The 13,458-nt window shown below is 48.5% G+C and overlaps 1 protein-coding gene across 1 annotated transcript in view; it reads right to left on the bottom strand.

The window, feature by feature from the left end:
- LOC119957136 (very-long-chain enoyl-CoA reductase-like) overlaps positions 1 to 12,837 on the bottom strand; it is a 56,633-nt gene extending 43,796 nt beyond the window's left edge. Inside the window, 1 exon segment of the mRNA XM_038784886.1 lies at positions 12,709 to 12,837. Coding sequence (XP_038640814.1) covers positions 12,709 to 12,723 — 15 coding nt within the window. The 5' untranslated portion in view covers positions 12,724 to 12,837.
- Positions 12,838 to 13,458: the final 621 nt, after the last annotated feature.

Below are 13,458 nucleotides of genomic sequence, written 5' to 3'. Positions count from 1 at the left end.
TTTTCTCCAGTAAAAGGCAATTTAGCGTGGCCAATCCACTTAGCCTGCACATCTTTGGGTTGTGGGGGCAAAACCGACGAGAATGTGCAAACTCCACACGGACAGTGACCCAGAGCCGGGATCGAATCTGGGACCTTGGCGCCGTGAGGCATCAGTGCTAACACTGCACCACCGTGCTGCCCCAATCCATGCAGCTCTTTAAACACGCAGAGTTAACTCATTCCCCATCAATAATAATAGAGATAGGCATAGGGCCAGGGCTGAGGGAATGCAAGAGTTCTCCCATTTATCTTTTGGATATGTTTTTATTATGTCACAGCCAACTCTTGTCAGAGTTGAAAAACATAAGATTTCTCTAATCTTCCCTCATAATTCACAAACCGAAGAGGCAACTTTCAAAGAAGATGAAATCAAAGCATTTTTCTAATGTCCCACTTGTATGTATTTATTCCCGGTTACTTGCAGCACCATGTAGTAGCTTAATTTTCAATCCTTCCCTGGAAGGTCCAGATTCATTGTTTTAGATTTCTAATCTTGGAGAGGGCTAGCAACCTCAGATAAAAGGTAAGTAGGCCATTCAGCCCACCTTGGTGCATTCGTTCAGGAAAAGCTGACAGCCACTCCCCACCTCACCAACTGTTACTGGCGCATCTCCCTGATTGAGCATCCATTTCCTGATCCAGAGTACATCGTATGTGGCGATCACTCTGATGGGCTCCTTAACATCAGTTATACATTTGTAACACAGTGGTTAGCACTGTTGCTTCGCAGCTCCAGGTTTGATTCCCGGCTTGGGTCACTGTCTATCCGTGTGGAGTCTGCACGCTCTCCCTGTGTCTGCACGGATTTCCTCCGGGTGCTCCGGCTTCCACAAGTCACGAAAGACTTGCTGTTAGGTGGATTGGCCATGCTAAATTGCCCTTAGTGTCTTAAAAAGCTTAGATGGGGTTACGGGGAGGTGTGGGCTTAAGTAGGGTGCTCTTTCCAAGAGCCGGCGCAGACTCGATGGGCCGAATGGCCTCCTTCTGCATTATAAATTCTATGATTTTATGTTTTGCCTTTTGCCAATTTGGTCCCGTTTCCCCTGACGCTCGTCTCATGCTTCAGTTTGAACTGTTTCACTTTAACAATGTACGTTTATAATGGATAGCACTGCTGCCTCATGGCGCCGAGGTCCCAGGTTTGATCCCGGCTCTGGGTCACTGCCCGTGTGGAGTTTGCACATTCTCCTCGTGCCTGCGTGACACTAAGGGCAATTTAGCATGGCTAATCCACCTAACCCGCACATCTTTGGACTGTGGGAGGAAACCGGAGCACCCGGAGGAAACCCACGCAGACACGGGGAGAACTTGCACAGACAGTGACCCACACAGAGAGTGACCCTGGGACCTTGGAGCTGTGAAGCAATTGTGCTAACCACTATGCTACCATGCTGCCCTTCCTCCGGGGGCTCTGGTTTCCTCCCACAGTCCAAAGATGTGCAGGTTAGGTGGACTGGCCGTGCTAAATTGCCCTTAGTGTCCAAAATTGACCTGTGTTAGGTGGGGTTACTGGGTTATGGGGATAGGGTGGAGGTGCGGACCTGGGTAGAGTGTTCTTTCCAAGAGCCAGTGCAGACTCGATGGGCCGAATGGCCTCCTTCTGCACTGTAAATTCTATGAGAAATGAGGAAACAGGGATAGGCCAAATAATTACAGACCAGTCAGCCAAACCTCAAGTGCAGGAAAATTACTGGAAAAAGTTCTGACAGACAGTATAAATATTTGGCAAGTTATGGATTAATGAAAAACAGTTTTGAAGGACTGGTTCAGGGGAATTGGTGTCTGCCTAACAGAACTGATTTTTTTTTTTTTGAGGTAACAAGGGTTGATGCAAATGGTGAATTTGATGTCATGGAGTCACCAGAGGGTGGAAATGGTGCAAGCATTCCCCAGATGACTATGAAGCTGTTGAGCTGTGTTATGAACCCTCTTTCCGTAGCCAATGAGCCCTGGTGTTGGACTTGAACCCAGGGCTTCTGGTCCGAGGCAGGGGCGCAACCACTGTGCCACAAGACCTCCTGATCGGGATTTCAGCATGACTTCCGACAAGGTTCCACATGACAGACTGCTCACGACAGTAAAAGCCCATGGGATCAAAGCGAAAGCTGGACCCAAAATTGGCTGAGGCAGGAAGAGAAGGATATAATGGTCGATGGGTGCTCTTGTGACTGGAGGGATGTTTCCAGTGGGGTTCCACAGGGCTCAGTATGTGGTCCCCTAGGGCACAGAGATTTATGAAGATTTTTTGCAATGTATATAAATCTCAATCAGGTGTGGAAACGTTTTCAGACCTGGCTGTGCAGTTGATAATGAAGAAAGCTGTAGTCTGCAGCAAGATATTAATGGAACGGTCAACTTGTGGGTGGAACAGTGGCAAATGGCATTCAGTTCAGAGAAAAGGGTGAGCTAATGCATTTGGGAAAGACTAACAAGACAAGAGAATCAACAGTAAACAATAGGATACCAAGAAGCACAGAGAAACAGAGGCAGCTTGGAGTACATGATCACAGGTTCCTGAAGGTAGCTGGACAGGTAGTTAAGGTGGTTAAGAATGTATTTGGAATATTTCCTTTAGTAGCTGAGCCAGGGAATAATAAAGAGCTGGGAGGTTACACTGCATAAAACACTAAGTAGGCCATAGCTGGAGTACTGTGTGCAGTTCTGGTCCCTGTGCGACAGGAAAGGCATGCTTGTACTGCAGAGGGCACAGAGATTTATGAAGATGTTGTCTGGACTGGAGAATTTGAATTCTGAGGAAAAATACAGAGGCTGAGGAAAGATCCAATTGAAATGTATAAAATGACGAGGGGTCCTGATAAGGGTAGCTAGGCCCTATTCCTCTTCCATCTAGAGAATAGTGAGGGTTTGGAACTCACTGACCAAAAGCTGGTAGAGAGAGAAACCCTCAGAACATGAAAGGGCTCACGTGCACTCAAAAGTGCCCTGACCCACAGAGCTGGAAAGTGGAATTACGCTGGATGGCTACTTTGCAGCTGGTGAATTAAGTGGCCTCCAACCCTGCTGTCATTATCTATGATTCTAAGAGCAGGTCGGAAGCTGGGAATTCTGAGTCAAGTAACTCACCTCCTGACTCGCCAAATGCCTGTCCACCATCAACAAGGCGCAGGTCAGGAGCCTGGATGAGTGCAGCTCCAACACTCGAGGCGCTAGATACCATACAGGACAAAGCAGCCCTGCCTGATTGACACCCCAACTACCACCTTAAACATTCACTCTTTCCACCACGGACACACAGTGGCAGCCGTGTGCACCATCGACAAGCAACTCACCAAGGTTCCTGAGACAGCACCTTCCAAAACCATGACCTCTGCCACCTAGGACAAGGTCAGCAGGCGCATGCGAACACCGCCACTCGCAAGTTCCCTTCCAAGCCACACACCATCCTGACTTGGAAATACCTTGCTGTTCCTTCACCGCCGCTGGGTCAAAATCCTAGAACCCGCTCTCAAAATTTGGGTGTTTCAGCACCACATGGACTGCAGCGGTTCAAGGAGGCAGCTCACCACCACCTTCTCAGGAGCAATTAGGGATGGGCAATAAATGCTGTGCTGGCCTTGCTAACAACATTTGCATCCCAGGAACCAATATGTTTTATAAAAGGATCAATGTCCAATCATACTAACTTACTGCAGACATTGAACAGACAAAGAACACACCCAGTGTTCTTTGACCATGTGTTGCTGGCAGCTCTATTTGGCAGATACAACTGACCTTTACCCAGTAACAGAGTCAACATCAGTACCTTCTGAATGACACTGTCTCCAACACATGCATAAAAACCCATTTCTTTACAAGAGCACCCATGGTGATTTCAGGTCAGTCCAAAGCCCATCACAGCCAATTAATACATTCATTGTTGTAACGTAGAAACTTTAGCAGCAAGATCACACAAACAGCAAAGAGAGAACGACTAGATAATGTTGGTTGAGGAATAAATATCATCCAGGACACCAGGGAACATCACTGCTCTCCTTTAAGGTAGTTTCCTTTTCACATCCAGCCGAGGGGGACAGACATCTCATCCAAAACCATCACTGCTGACAGCGCAGTCTTCCCTCAGTACTGTACTTCAGCGCCAGCATGGATTACATGCCCCAGAGTTGGGCTTGAGCCCAGGACTTCCTAACCAGAGAGGAGAGTCCACCCACTGAGCTGCACCATAGAATCCCTACAGTGCAGAAGGAGGTCATTTGGCCCATCGGGCTTGCACCGACCCTCCGAAAAAGTGCACGGCCCACTCCACAGACCCCCACCCCCAAAAAATCCTGCCCCCGAATCATGGCCTCTCCAGCCAACCTGCATGTCTTGGGATTGTGAGAGGAAACCCACACAGCCACGGGGAGGATGTGCATCCCCCACACAGACAGTCATCCAAGTTTGGAATCGAAGGCAGCAGTGCTACCCACTGTGCCACACAGACAGCTTGATAAAAAGATCCCAACTCTTTTGTTGCCCTTTCAAGGGAAAAGGTTGTGAATTTTTCTAACCCATTCCCAGAACTTTGTGCCTGACACTAGATTGGTCATGGGAGTGGCTTTGCTCTGCATTCAGGGCTTGGATGGATTCCACTGTCTCTCAGTAGTCAGAACTGAGCAGATTACTCAAGGTGCTGCCTGACATTGCAGGATCTACTTTGTCCTTAAATACAGGTTGATGCACTGGAAGGTCAGCTGACTGCATTGTACTGCTCAAGTTAAAAAGATGGGGTGGAGGTTGTGGATACTTAAATGTTTATTGGTTATGCCTGGCTGCCCGAGATGGTGCTGATTAAACCATCCATTTAAATAGCTGGCTGGCCTGACCAGTGACAACTCAACTACATTGGTGTGAGACGCAAGGATGTCGGGTTTCCTTCCCTCGTGGAGGGTGAGCCAGATGGATTTTCACAACATTCTGACTGCTTCATGATCAGTTTCACAATAGAAACAAGGTCCTAATGATGTCACTGGGACCTGTGGTTAATCCAACAGAAATCAAACTTTAAAAACTGTGTCCCCCAGGGCAGCAAGTGGCGCAGTGGTTAGCACTAGGACTGCGGTGCTGAGGACCCGGGTCACTGTCCACGTGGAGTCTGTACATTCTCTCCATGTCTGCGTGGGTTTCACCCCCCACAACCCATAGATGTGCAGATTAGGTGGATTGGCCACGCTAAATTGCCCCTTAATTGGAAAAGAAACGTATAATTGGGTACTCTAAATTTATTTTTAAAAAACAACTGTGTCCCAAACATTGGTGAACAGCTTTGTTACTGTCCTGCCATTAAGCGGGAGGTCATTTGTAATATTGAGAAATTAGGAAGGGCCGGGGGCACGAGTTTAAACCACACAAGAGTAGGAATAGACTGGATCCTTCCCGAGTGGTGAGCCCCTGGAATGCATCATGGGCTGCTGACCCTCAGGTCCCAGATTTAAAAAAAAGAAAGTCAGTCACTTTCAAGCGTTCTGATAATGCATACTGATTAAAAACTACTAATAACAAGTAGTTTGTAAATCTGCTCTACATTGAAGTCATTCAATTATTGGGTCAGTTTGTTTGTGTCTGAACAAAGATACACCTCTCGGAACTGACAGCTCAAATTTTCTTTTTTTTTAAGAAAAACATGGTCTGAAAGTTTTGGTGTCAATTTCAACCACGATGCCATCCTGTGCTGGGGCCGTTAACTGCCCAGCTCTTTCCCACTCCCCTCAAGGCAGGGCAGCTTCTTGTCTAATGCAACACTCACTAACCGGAACCAGCCATGTTGTTACACTTCCCCTCGGGGATCACATGGGTGTGATGAGAAGCTAGGTCTAAAGAAGTGTCTGGTGCAACCGTCATGGTGTGGAGGCAAGCTCAAAGTGGACCACCTTGTCTTTTCTTGCCCACAGATTTCATACAATCTCATCTTCTTCTCTGGCAATTCACCACCCAATGTAACCGCCACTCACCCAATTCATTTTGCCTTCTCTGTAGTTGTTGCCTGCTCAGTCTCACTTAACTGACCATGTCCCTTCGCTCTACTTGTCCAGGACCTTGTCCCTTCAATATCTCCCTGTCCAGAACCTTGTCACTTCAATATCTCCCTGTCCAGGACGCTGTTACAGTAACTAAGCTGTTCACCAGTGGCTGGGATACAGTTTAAATTTGATTTAACCACAAAGCAAATCCCTCTTCTCTTTGCAAAATGCCTTCAAACATTCTTTACAACCCGATTCAGGCACTTTGTCCTCTTCCCAAGGACAGAATCCTGGCTCTTCCATTGGAAAGTTCACATGCATCAAAATTAGAAGCTGTCTGCCTTTGTTAGAATTTAAATTCCACAAACCCACTCATGGGAGCAACCCTCACAATCCAAATCCAGAAGGTTAACTCTGTCACATTGGTATCAACAGGACAGCGCTGGTGTCAGATATCAATTAATGTGCCAATTCTTGTGCTGATTTAAGGTCTGGACATCGATCGGTCAACCGCCCCAAGAGGGGAGCACAGTGGTTAGCATTGCTGCCTCACAGCGCCAGGGACCCGGATTCAATTCCAGCCCTGGGTGACAGTCTGTGAGGAGTTTGCACTTTCTCTCAATGTCTGCGGGGTTTCCTCCGGGTGCTCCGGATTCCTCCCACAGTCCAAAGATGTGCAGGATAGGCGGATTAGTCATACTAAATTGCCCCTTGGTGTCCAAAGATGTGCAGGTTAGGGGAGATTACGGGATTAGGGCAGGAGAGTGGTTCTGGGTAGGGCGCTGTTTCAGAAGGTCGGTGCAGACTCGATGGGCTGAATGGCTTCCTTCTGCACTGTAGGGATTCTACGGGCTCTAGTCGTCTCCAAGCCTCTTTCTACAGATTTGCTTTTTCAGTTCTAAAAGGAGAGATTGAATTTCTATACCACCTTTCATCAGCACAGAATGTCTCAAAACACCTTATAGCCAAATGAAGTAGTACTTCTGAAATATAGTCACTGACACGGAGGAAACAAGGCAGCCTACTTGCGCAAAACAAGATCCAACAAATGGATCATGACAGGATAATCTATAGGTTGACGGATATATAAGGGGGGGGGGGGGGGGGGGGGGGGGGGAGGAATGAGTTCCCCAGTTTTTCTTTGAATTTTGCGAATGGAGTCTTTTATTTACATTTTCCAGAGGGAGTGTAGAAGAGTTTTTAGTTATAATAACATAATAATCTTTATTGTCACAAGTAGACTTACATTAACACTGCAATGAAGTTACTGTGAAAAGCCCCTAGTCACCACACTCCAGCGCCTGTTCGGGTACATGGAGGGAGTATTCAGAACGTCCAAATTACCAAAGTACCTTCAGGACCAGTGGGAGGAAACCGGAGCATGTGGAAACCGGAGGAAACCCACACAGACACGGGGAGAACGTGCAGACTCCACACAGACAGTGGCCCAAGCTGGGAATCGAACCTGGGACCCTGGAGCTGTGAAGCAACAGTGCTACCCACTATGCTAACATGCTGCCCGGATGGATTCGAAACTGTCATCTGCACTGGACAGTGGCTCTAGATTTTGAGCTCTCTGGGAGGGGTATTTGAACCCACAACCTTCTAACACAGACTGCTACTCACTGGGCCATGGCTGGCACACGAACAGTGCACAATGTTGCAATTTCCTGCATGACCAATAGGATGATGACCTTCAATGTTGCACAGCTTTTGACATCCTTTCAGTTATTTTTGCTGTAATCTCCAACTTGCTATTTGTGATGGTACAAGGCCTTGTTACGCACAACTGAATAAGTTCCACCTCCACTGACCTCCTGGGAAGTATATTGAGCTTGCAATTCTGCAGAGCAAACCTTACAGAATGGAAAGTGGCAAGTGTTACAATAGCCAGGAGTACAGAATGCATCACAAGTGGATATAAAAGTGCAAGGGCATTAAAAAGAGAGATTTGGAACACAGCAGGAAATAAATTAATGCAATTGAATAAACAGCTTCGTCAACAGAGCCACATGCAATAACACAGGTATGAGAGTGTCTGCTTGTGTGGGTGTTAGTTTAAAATATGTCCTTTTCCCCCATCATGGCTGTATGTCACTGGATACGTCCAGCGCCCTGTGACAGTATTCCAACTTAGAGAGCTGTTCCTCGTGTCACACCATGTAGCCCAGTGACTCTGCAGTTAGGGTACAGCCACTGTCCAAGTTTACAGCATGAAGTGTTATAAAAGTCAAGATTCATACAATCCAGTTCTATCTGGATAGTAGCTCCCTGGATACAAAACATGCTGGCAAGGTAACTTGGCCCACACCCCATCCCAGTAACCCCACCGAACCATTTTGGACACTAAGGGACAATTTATCATGGCCAATCCACCTAACCTGCGGTGTACGGTCGGCTGATTTTGACAGACCAGTTCCTGCTGGACAAAAGTAAAAGAAAATGGGAGGAGGAATTGTGCCAGGGAGTGGTGCGAGACTGTATAGAGTCAATTCTACCTCATCGTGTGCCAGGCTCAGCCTGATACAATTCAAGGTGGTGGTGTATAGGACCAGGGCCTGAAAGAGTGGGCTTTTTGCAGACATAGGGGATAGGTGCGAGCAGTGCTCTGGGGCCCTGCCCATCTCTCACACACACATACATGTTCTGGTCCTGCCCTGGGCTCGTGAACCTTTGAGTCTCCTTCTTCAGCACCAAGGTGTCGACTTGGAGCCCTGCCCTTTGGTGGCTATCTTTGGGATTGCCGGAGTTATAGACGGGGCGAAACCAGATGCTTGTCAAACATTCTTTGGCTGGGCGTCCTCGTCCCCGGCCAGTGCAGCAGCCTCGCTCAGCAACCGGATGGAATTTTTACACTATAAAAAAAATTAGGTGCCTAATGAGAGGGTCGGCTGAAGGATTATACCTCTGGGGGAAACCGTTTATTTATTGTTTCAGACAGTTGGTCACAATCAGATGTTTGGGGGGGGGGGGGGGGGGGGAGGCATTTGGTTGTTGTTTCTTTTGGGTTTGTGTGTGGTTATTGGGGGGGGGGGGTGAGAAAAAGAGGGAACGGTCAACTGCTGTACATACATGGTTGTATTGGTGCTATCTGGAAAATTGTTAACCAAATAATATATTTTCTTTTAAAATTGGGGTGGGGGAAGGGAGGGGGAAAACGGGTTTGGTGGCGGGGATATTTTTTGTATATTGTACGAATCTGGTTGAATATTTTATAAGTTTGAATAAAAATATTTTTTGTAGAAAAAGGAGTTGGGAGAGTTATCCTATATGCAGATTATATGCAAAAGCACAATTTTGGGTGCCGGAAAAATGGGTTTCCTTATACGCCAGAATCTATGGGTGAGGATAAAATTTTAGTAACTGGAAAACACAGATCTAATATCATTGGCAAAAGGAGAAACTTTTTTTTGAAGTAAGCGCAGAGAGTCTAGATTGTGAGCTCTGAAAAGGGTGGTGGATGCATTGGATTTCAAAATAGAATTGAATAGTCACTTGAAAAAACATTTGCAGGGCCAGGGTGGGGAAAAAAGGATACTGAAACTAATTGCACAATCTTTCAAAGAGTGGGTCGAATGGTCTAATTTGGTGCTCTATAATGTTGGATATAGTACTTGGAAAGTGCTCAATTCCCAGCATTAATATCCCTCATCACGATAAACGAAACCCCTTTATACACAATTAAAGTGAAGGTACAAATTGTTCTCATGGCGGTTCAGAAATTAAAACCATGTTGGCAGATTAATGGCAAAACAACGCGAATACTGATGGACAGGGACATAAGAATTAGGATTCTGAGCAGCCAATATTTCTAGAAACGCATATTTACAAATGTGCCTGTGGCTTGGATTTTGTTTATTGTCACGTGTACTGAGGTACAGTGAAAGTATTTTTCTGCGAGCAGCTCAACAGATCATTAAGTACATGAAAAGAAAAGGAAATAAAAGAAAATACATAACAGGGCAACACAAGGTATACAATGTATCTACATAACAACGGCATCAGGTGAAGCATACAGGGTGTAGCGTTAATGAGGTCAGTCCATAAGAGGGTCGTTTCGGAGTCTGGCAACAACAGGGAAGAATCTGTTTTTGAGTCTGTTCGCGCGTGTTCTCAGGCTTTTGTATCTCCTGCCCGATGGAAGAAGTCGGAAGAGTGAGTAAGCCTGGTGGGAGGGGTCTTTGATTATGCTGCCCGCTTTCCCCAGGCAGCGGGCGGTGTAGATGGAGTCACTGGATGGGAGGCGGGTTCGTGTGACGGACTGGGCTGTGTTCACGACTCTATGAAGGAGGAAAGAGATAGTAGACACACAACTCTCAGGTTTGTGCTTTTCACTGATCACCCAAATCATCAACACCCCCAACAGCAACTCACAGTCAACGAATGACTGAATCAGTTACATTTCTCCTGCACATGAGATAAGCAGCCAGTTAACCGCCTTTTTGGTAACAGTGTTTGGCTACGATATCCACCGACTGCTCTCCTAGTTGAACTACTGCACGAAGCAGACATTTTGTTTATATTCTTTCACAGGATGTGCAGCTAACTGGCTAGGCCAGCATTCGTCGCCCATCCCTAATTGCTCGAGAGAAGGTGGTGGTGAGCTGCCTTCTTAAACCGCTGCAGTCCATGTGGTATAGGTACACCCACTGTGCTATTAGGGAGGGAGCTCCAGGATCTTCACCCAGCGACAGTGAAGGAATGGCCAATATATTTCCAAGTCAGGGTGGTGAATGTCCGGGAGGGGAAATTCCAGGTGGTGATGTTCCCATGAATCTGCTGTCCTTGTTCTTCTAGGTGGTAGGGTTGTGAGTTCTTCTGTTGAAGAAGTCTTGTAGAGCGACTGCAGTGCATCTTGTAGAAGGCACACAAGGCTGCCTCTTGTGTTGGAGGATGTGGATGAGATGCCAATTAAGAGGGCTGCTTTGTCCTGAATGTTGTTGGAGCTGCACTTTTCCAGGCAAGCGGAGAGTATTCCATCACACTCCTGAATTGTGCCTGGTAGATGGTGGACAGGCTTTGGAGTCAGGAGATGAGTTAATCTCCACAGAATTCCCAGTCTCTGATCTACTCTTGTAGCCACAATATTTCTTCAGCTGGTCCAGTTCAGTTGCTGGTCAGTGGTAACCCCCAATAATAGAGGGTGGGGAAATTCAGTAATGGCAATGCCACTGAATGTCAAAGGGAGATGATTCGATTCTCTCGTTGGAGATGGCCATCGCCTGTCACTTGTATTGCACAAAATGTTGCATAGCCTTGGTGCCATAGTTCATCAGAAAGACAGCACTTCTGACAATGTAGCCTTCTCTCATTATTGGCAGAGTTGTCACAATTGGTCACAAATACACCTACGTTAGGGAAATCTAGCAAATCTGTCATCCCTCTCCCGATGCCAGCCTTGGCTCAGCTCTATTAAGAGATTGTGGGCAGGTCCCACTCACAGACTTACCACAAGATCTAGACTGACACTTCAATGCAGCACAAAAGGAGTGCTGCATTCTGAAAGAAGAGCTATATTTTGAGCGTGCCATTAAATAAAGGTCCCGCTCACATGGGCATGAAAGATCCCATGGCAATCTTCAAGCAGGGCAATTCTGGTGCTTTCCTGACCAACCCCCTTTACCAGCATCACAGATTATTTGGTCACTATTGCCTGTGAGCTCCTACTGTGCACAAATTGGCTAGCACATTTCCCTACATTGCAACAGTGACTAAACCTCTCCCCGTGCCTGCGTGGGTTTCCTCTGGGTGCTCCAGTTTTCTTCCACAAGTCCCGAAAGATATGCTTGTTAGGTGAATTGAACATTCTGAATTCTCCCGAACTGGCGCCAGAGTGCGGGGGCTAGGGGATTTTCACAGTAACTTCGCTGCAGTGTCTACTTGTGACACGAATAATGATTATTATTATTATTGATGAAAGTGCTCAGTTGGCTGTAAAGGAGGTCAGCAGAACGAACATTATAAACACAAAGTCCTTCTTTCACAGACCCGGGTGCACGGCAGAGCTGGACCGACGAGACAAGGTGGAGTTGATATCCACGGTCAGACTCTGACAGGGAGGAAGGCAACTTGGGTGAGTGATTGCGGAGAGTGGCCGCCACTGGACAGGGAGCAAGTGTGACCGGATTTCACAGTAAATGCACTGCAGTGTTAATGTAAGCCTACTTATACTATCTTTACTGTCACAAGTAGGCACTGCAACAAAGTTACTGTGAAAATCCCCTCGTCGCCACATTCCGGCGCCTGTTCGGGAACACAGAGGGGGAATTCAGAATGTCCAATTCACCTCACAGCACGTCTTTCGGGAATTGGGGGAGGAAACCGGAGCACCCGGAGGAAACCCACACAGACCCACGGAGGACGTGCAGACTCCGCACTAACCCAAGCCGGGAATGGACAATGGGACCCTGGCGGTGTGAAGCAACAGTGCTAACCACTGTGCCACCCACCTACTTGTGACACTTATGAAGATTATTATTCCAAAAGCAATGCTCTCGGGGCCCACGCACCGGGTGGGACAACCTCGGGCTGCCTCTATGTGCGAGGCTGGGGAGGATTTGAGCTCCAGGCCGTGCATTTTGATGGTGGACCTCCCACTGGGCCTGGATGCCAACATGGGTCCTCCAGCTCCTCCCCCTCTGGGCCTCATTCCGGCGTCGACCGCTTTTACCCCACCTCCTCCGCGCGGTCCACATCCGCTCCTGGCTCACCTCATAATGCTTCATCCCGAGCGACCCGGGCGCTCCCTTCCCGCCTCAGCCCCAACGACCGTTCAACGAACTTCAGCCCGCGAGCCGCTCACGTGACAGCGAAGGGCGGGGGCCCGGCGGCCGTCCCAGCCAACCCGAGGGTTCGACCAATCCCGACTTTCCCCTTCCAGCCAATGAGCGGCCTGCCTGACCCCCCCCCAACCAATCAATGGGGGACTGGGGCAGGGGGAACCAATCAGATTCAGCAGGAATGGGAGGCGGGCCTTCCATGTCGGCCAATGGGGAGGGTCCTGTGAGGGTGCGGGCGGGGCTGCGATGATGGTCTCAAGAGGGGGGGGGAGGGGCTGAGGAGGGTGGGGTTAAGGGGGAGGAGCTGAGGAGGGTGGGGTTAAGGGGGAGGAGCTGAGGAGGGTGGGGTTAAGGGGGAGGAGGGTGGGGTTAAGGGGGAGGAGCGGAGGGTGGTATTAAGGGGGAGGAGCTGAGGAAGGGGGAGGAGCTGAAAAGGGGAGGGGGAGGGGCTGAAAAGGGGAGGGGGAGGGGCTGAAAAGGGGAGGGGGAGGGGCTGAAAAGGGGAGGGGGAGGGGCTGAAAAGGGGAGGGGGCGGGGCTGAAAAGGGGAGGGGGCGGGGCTGAAAAGGGGAGGGGGCGGGGGAGGGGCTGAAAAGGGGAGGGGAGGGGCTGAAAAGGGGAAGGGAGGGGCTGAAAAGGGGAAGGGAGGGGCTGAAAAGGGGAGGGGCTGAAAAGGGGAGGG

This window comes from Scyliorhinus canicula, chromosome 25, assembly GCF_902713615.1.
Source record: "Scyliorhinus canicula chromosome 25, sScyCan1.1, whole genome shotgun sequence".
NCBI lineage: Eukaryota > Metazoa > Chordata > Chondrichthyes > Carcharhiniformes > Scyliorhinidae > Scyliorhinus > Scyliorhinus canicula.
The sequence above is the reverse complement of the archived record's forward strand: the minus strand, read 5'-3'. Positions and strand labels throughout refer to the sequence as shown.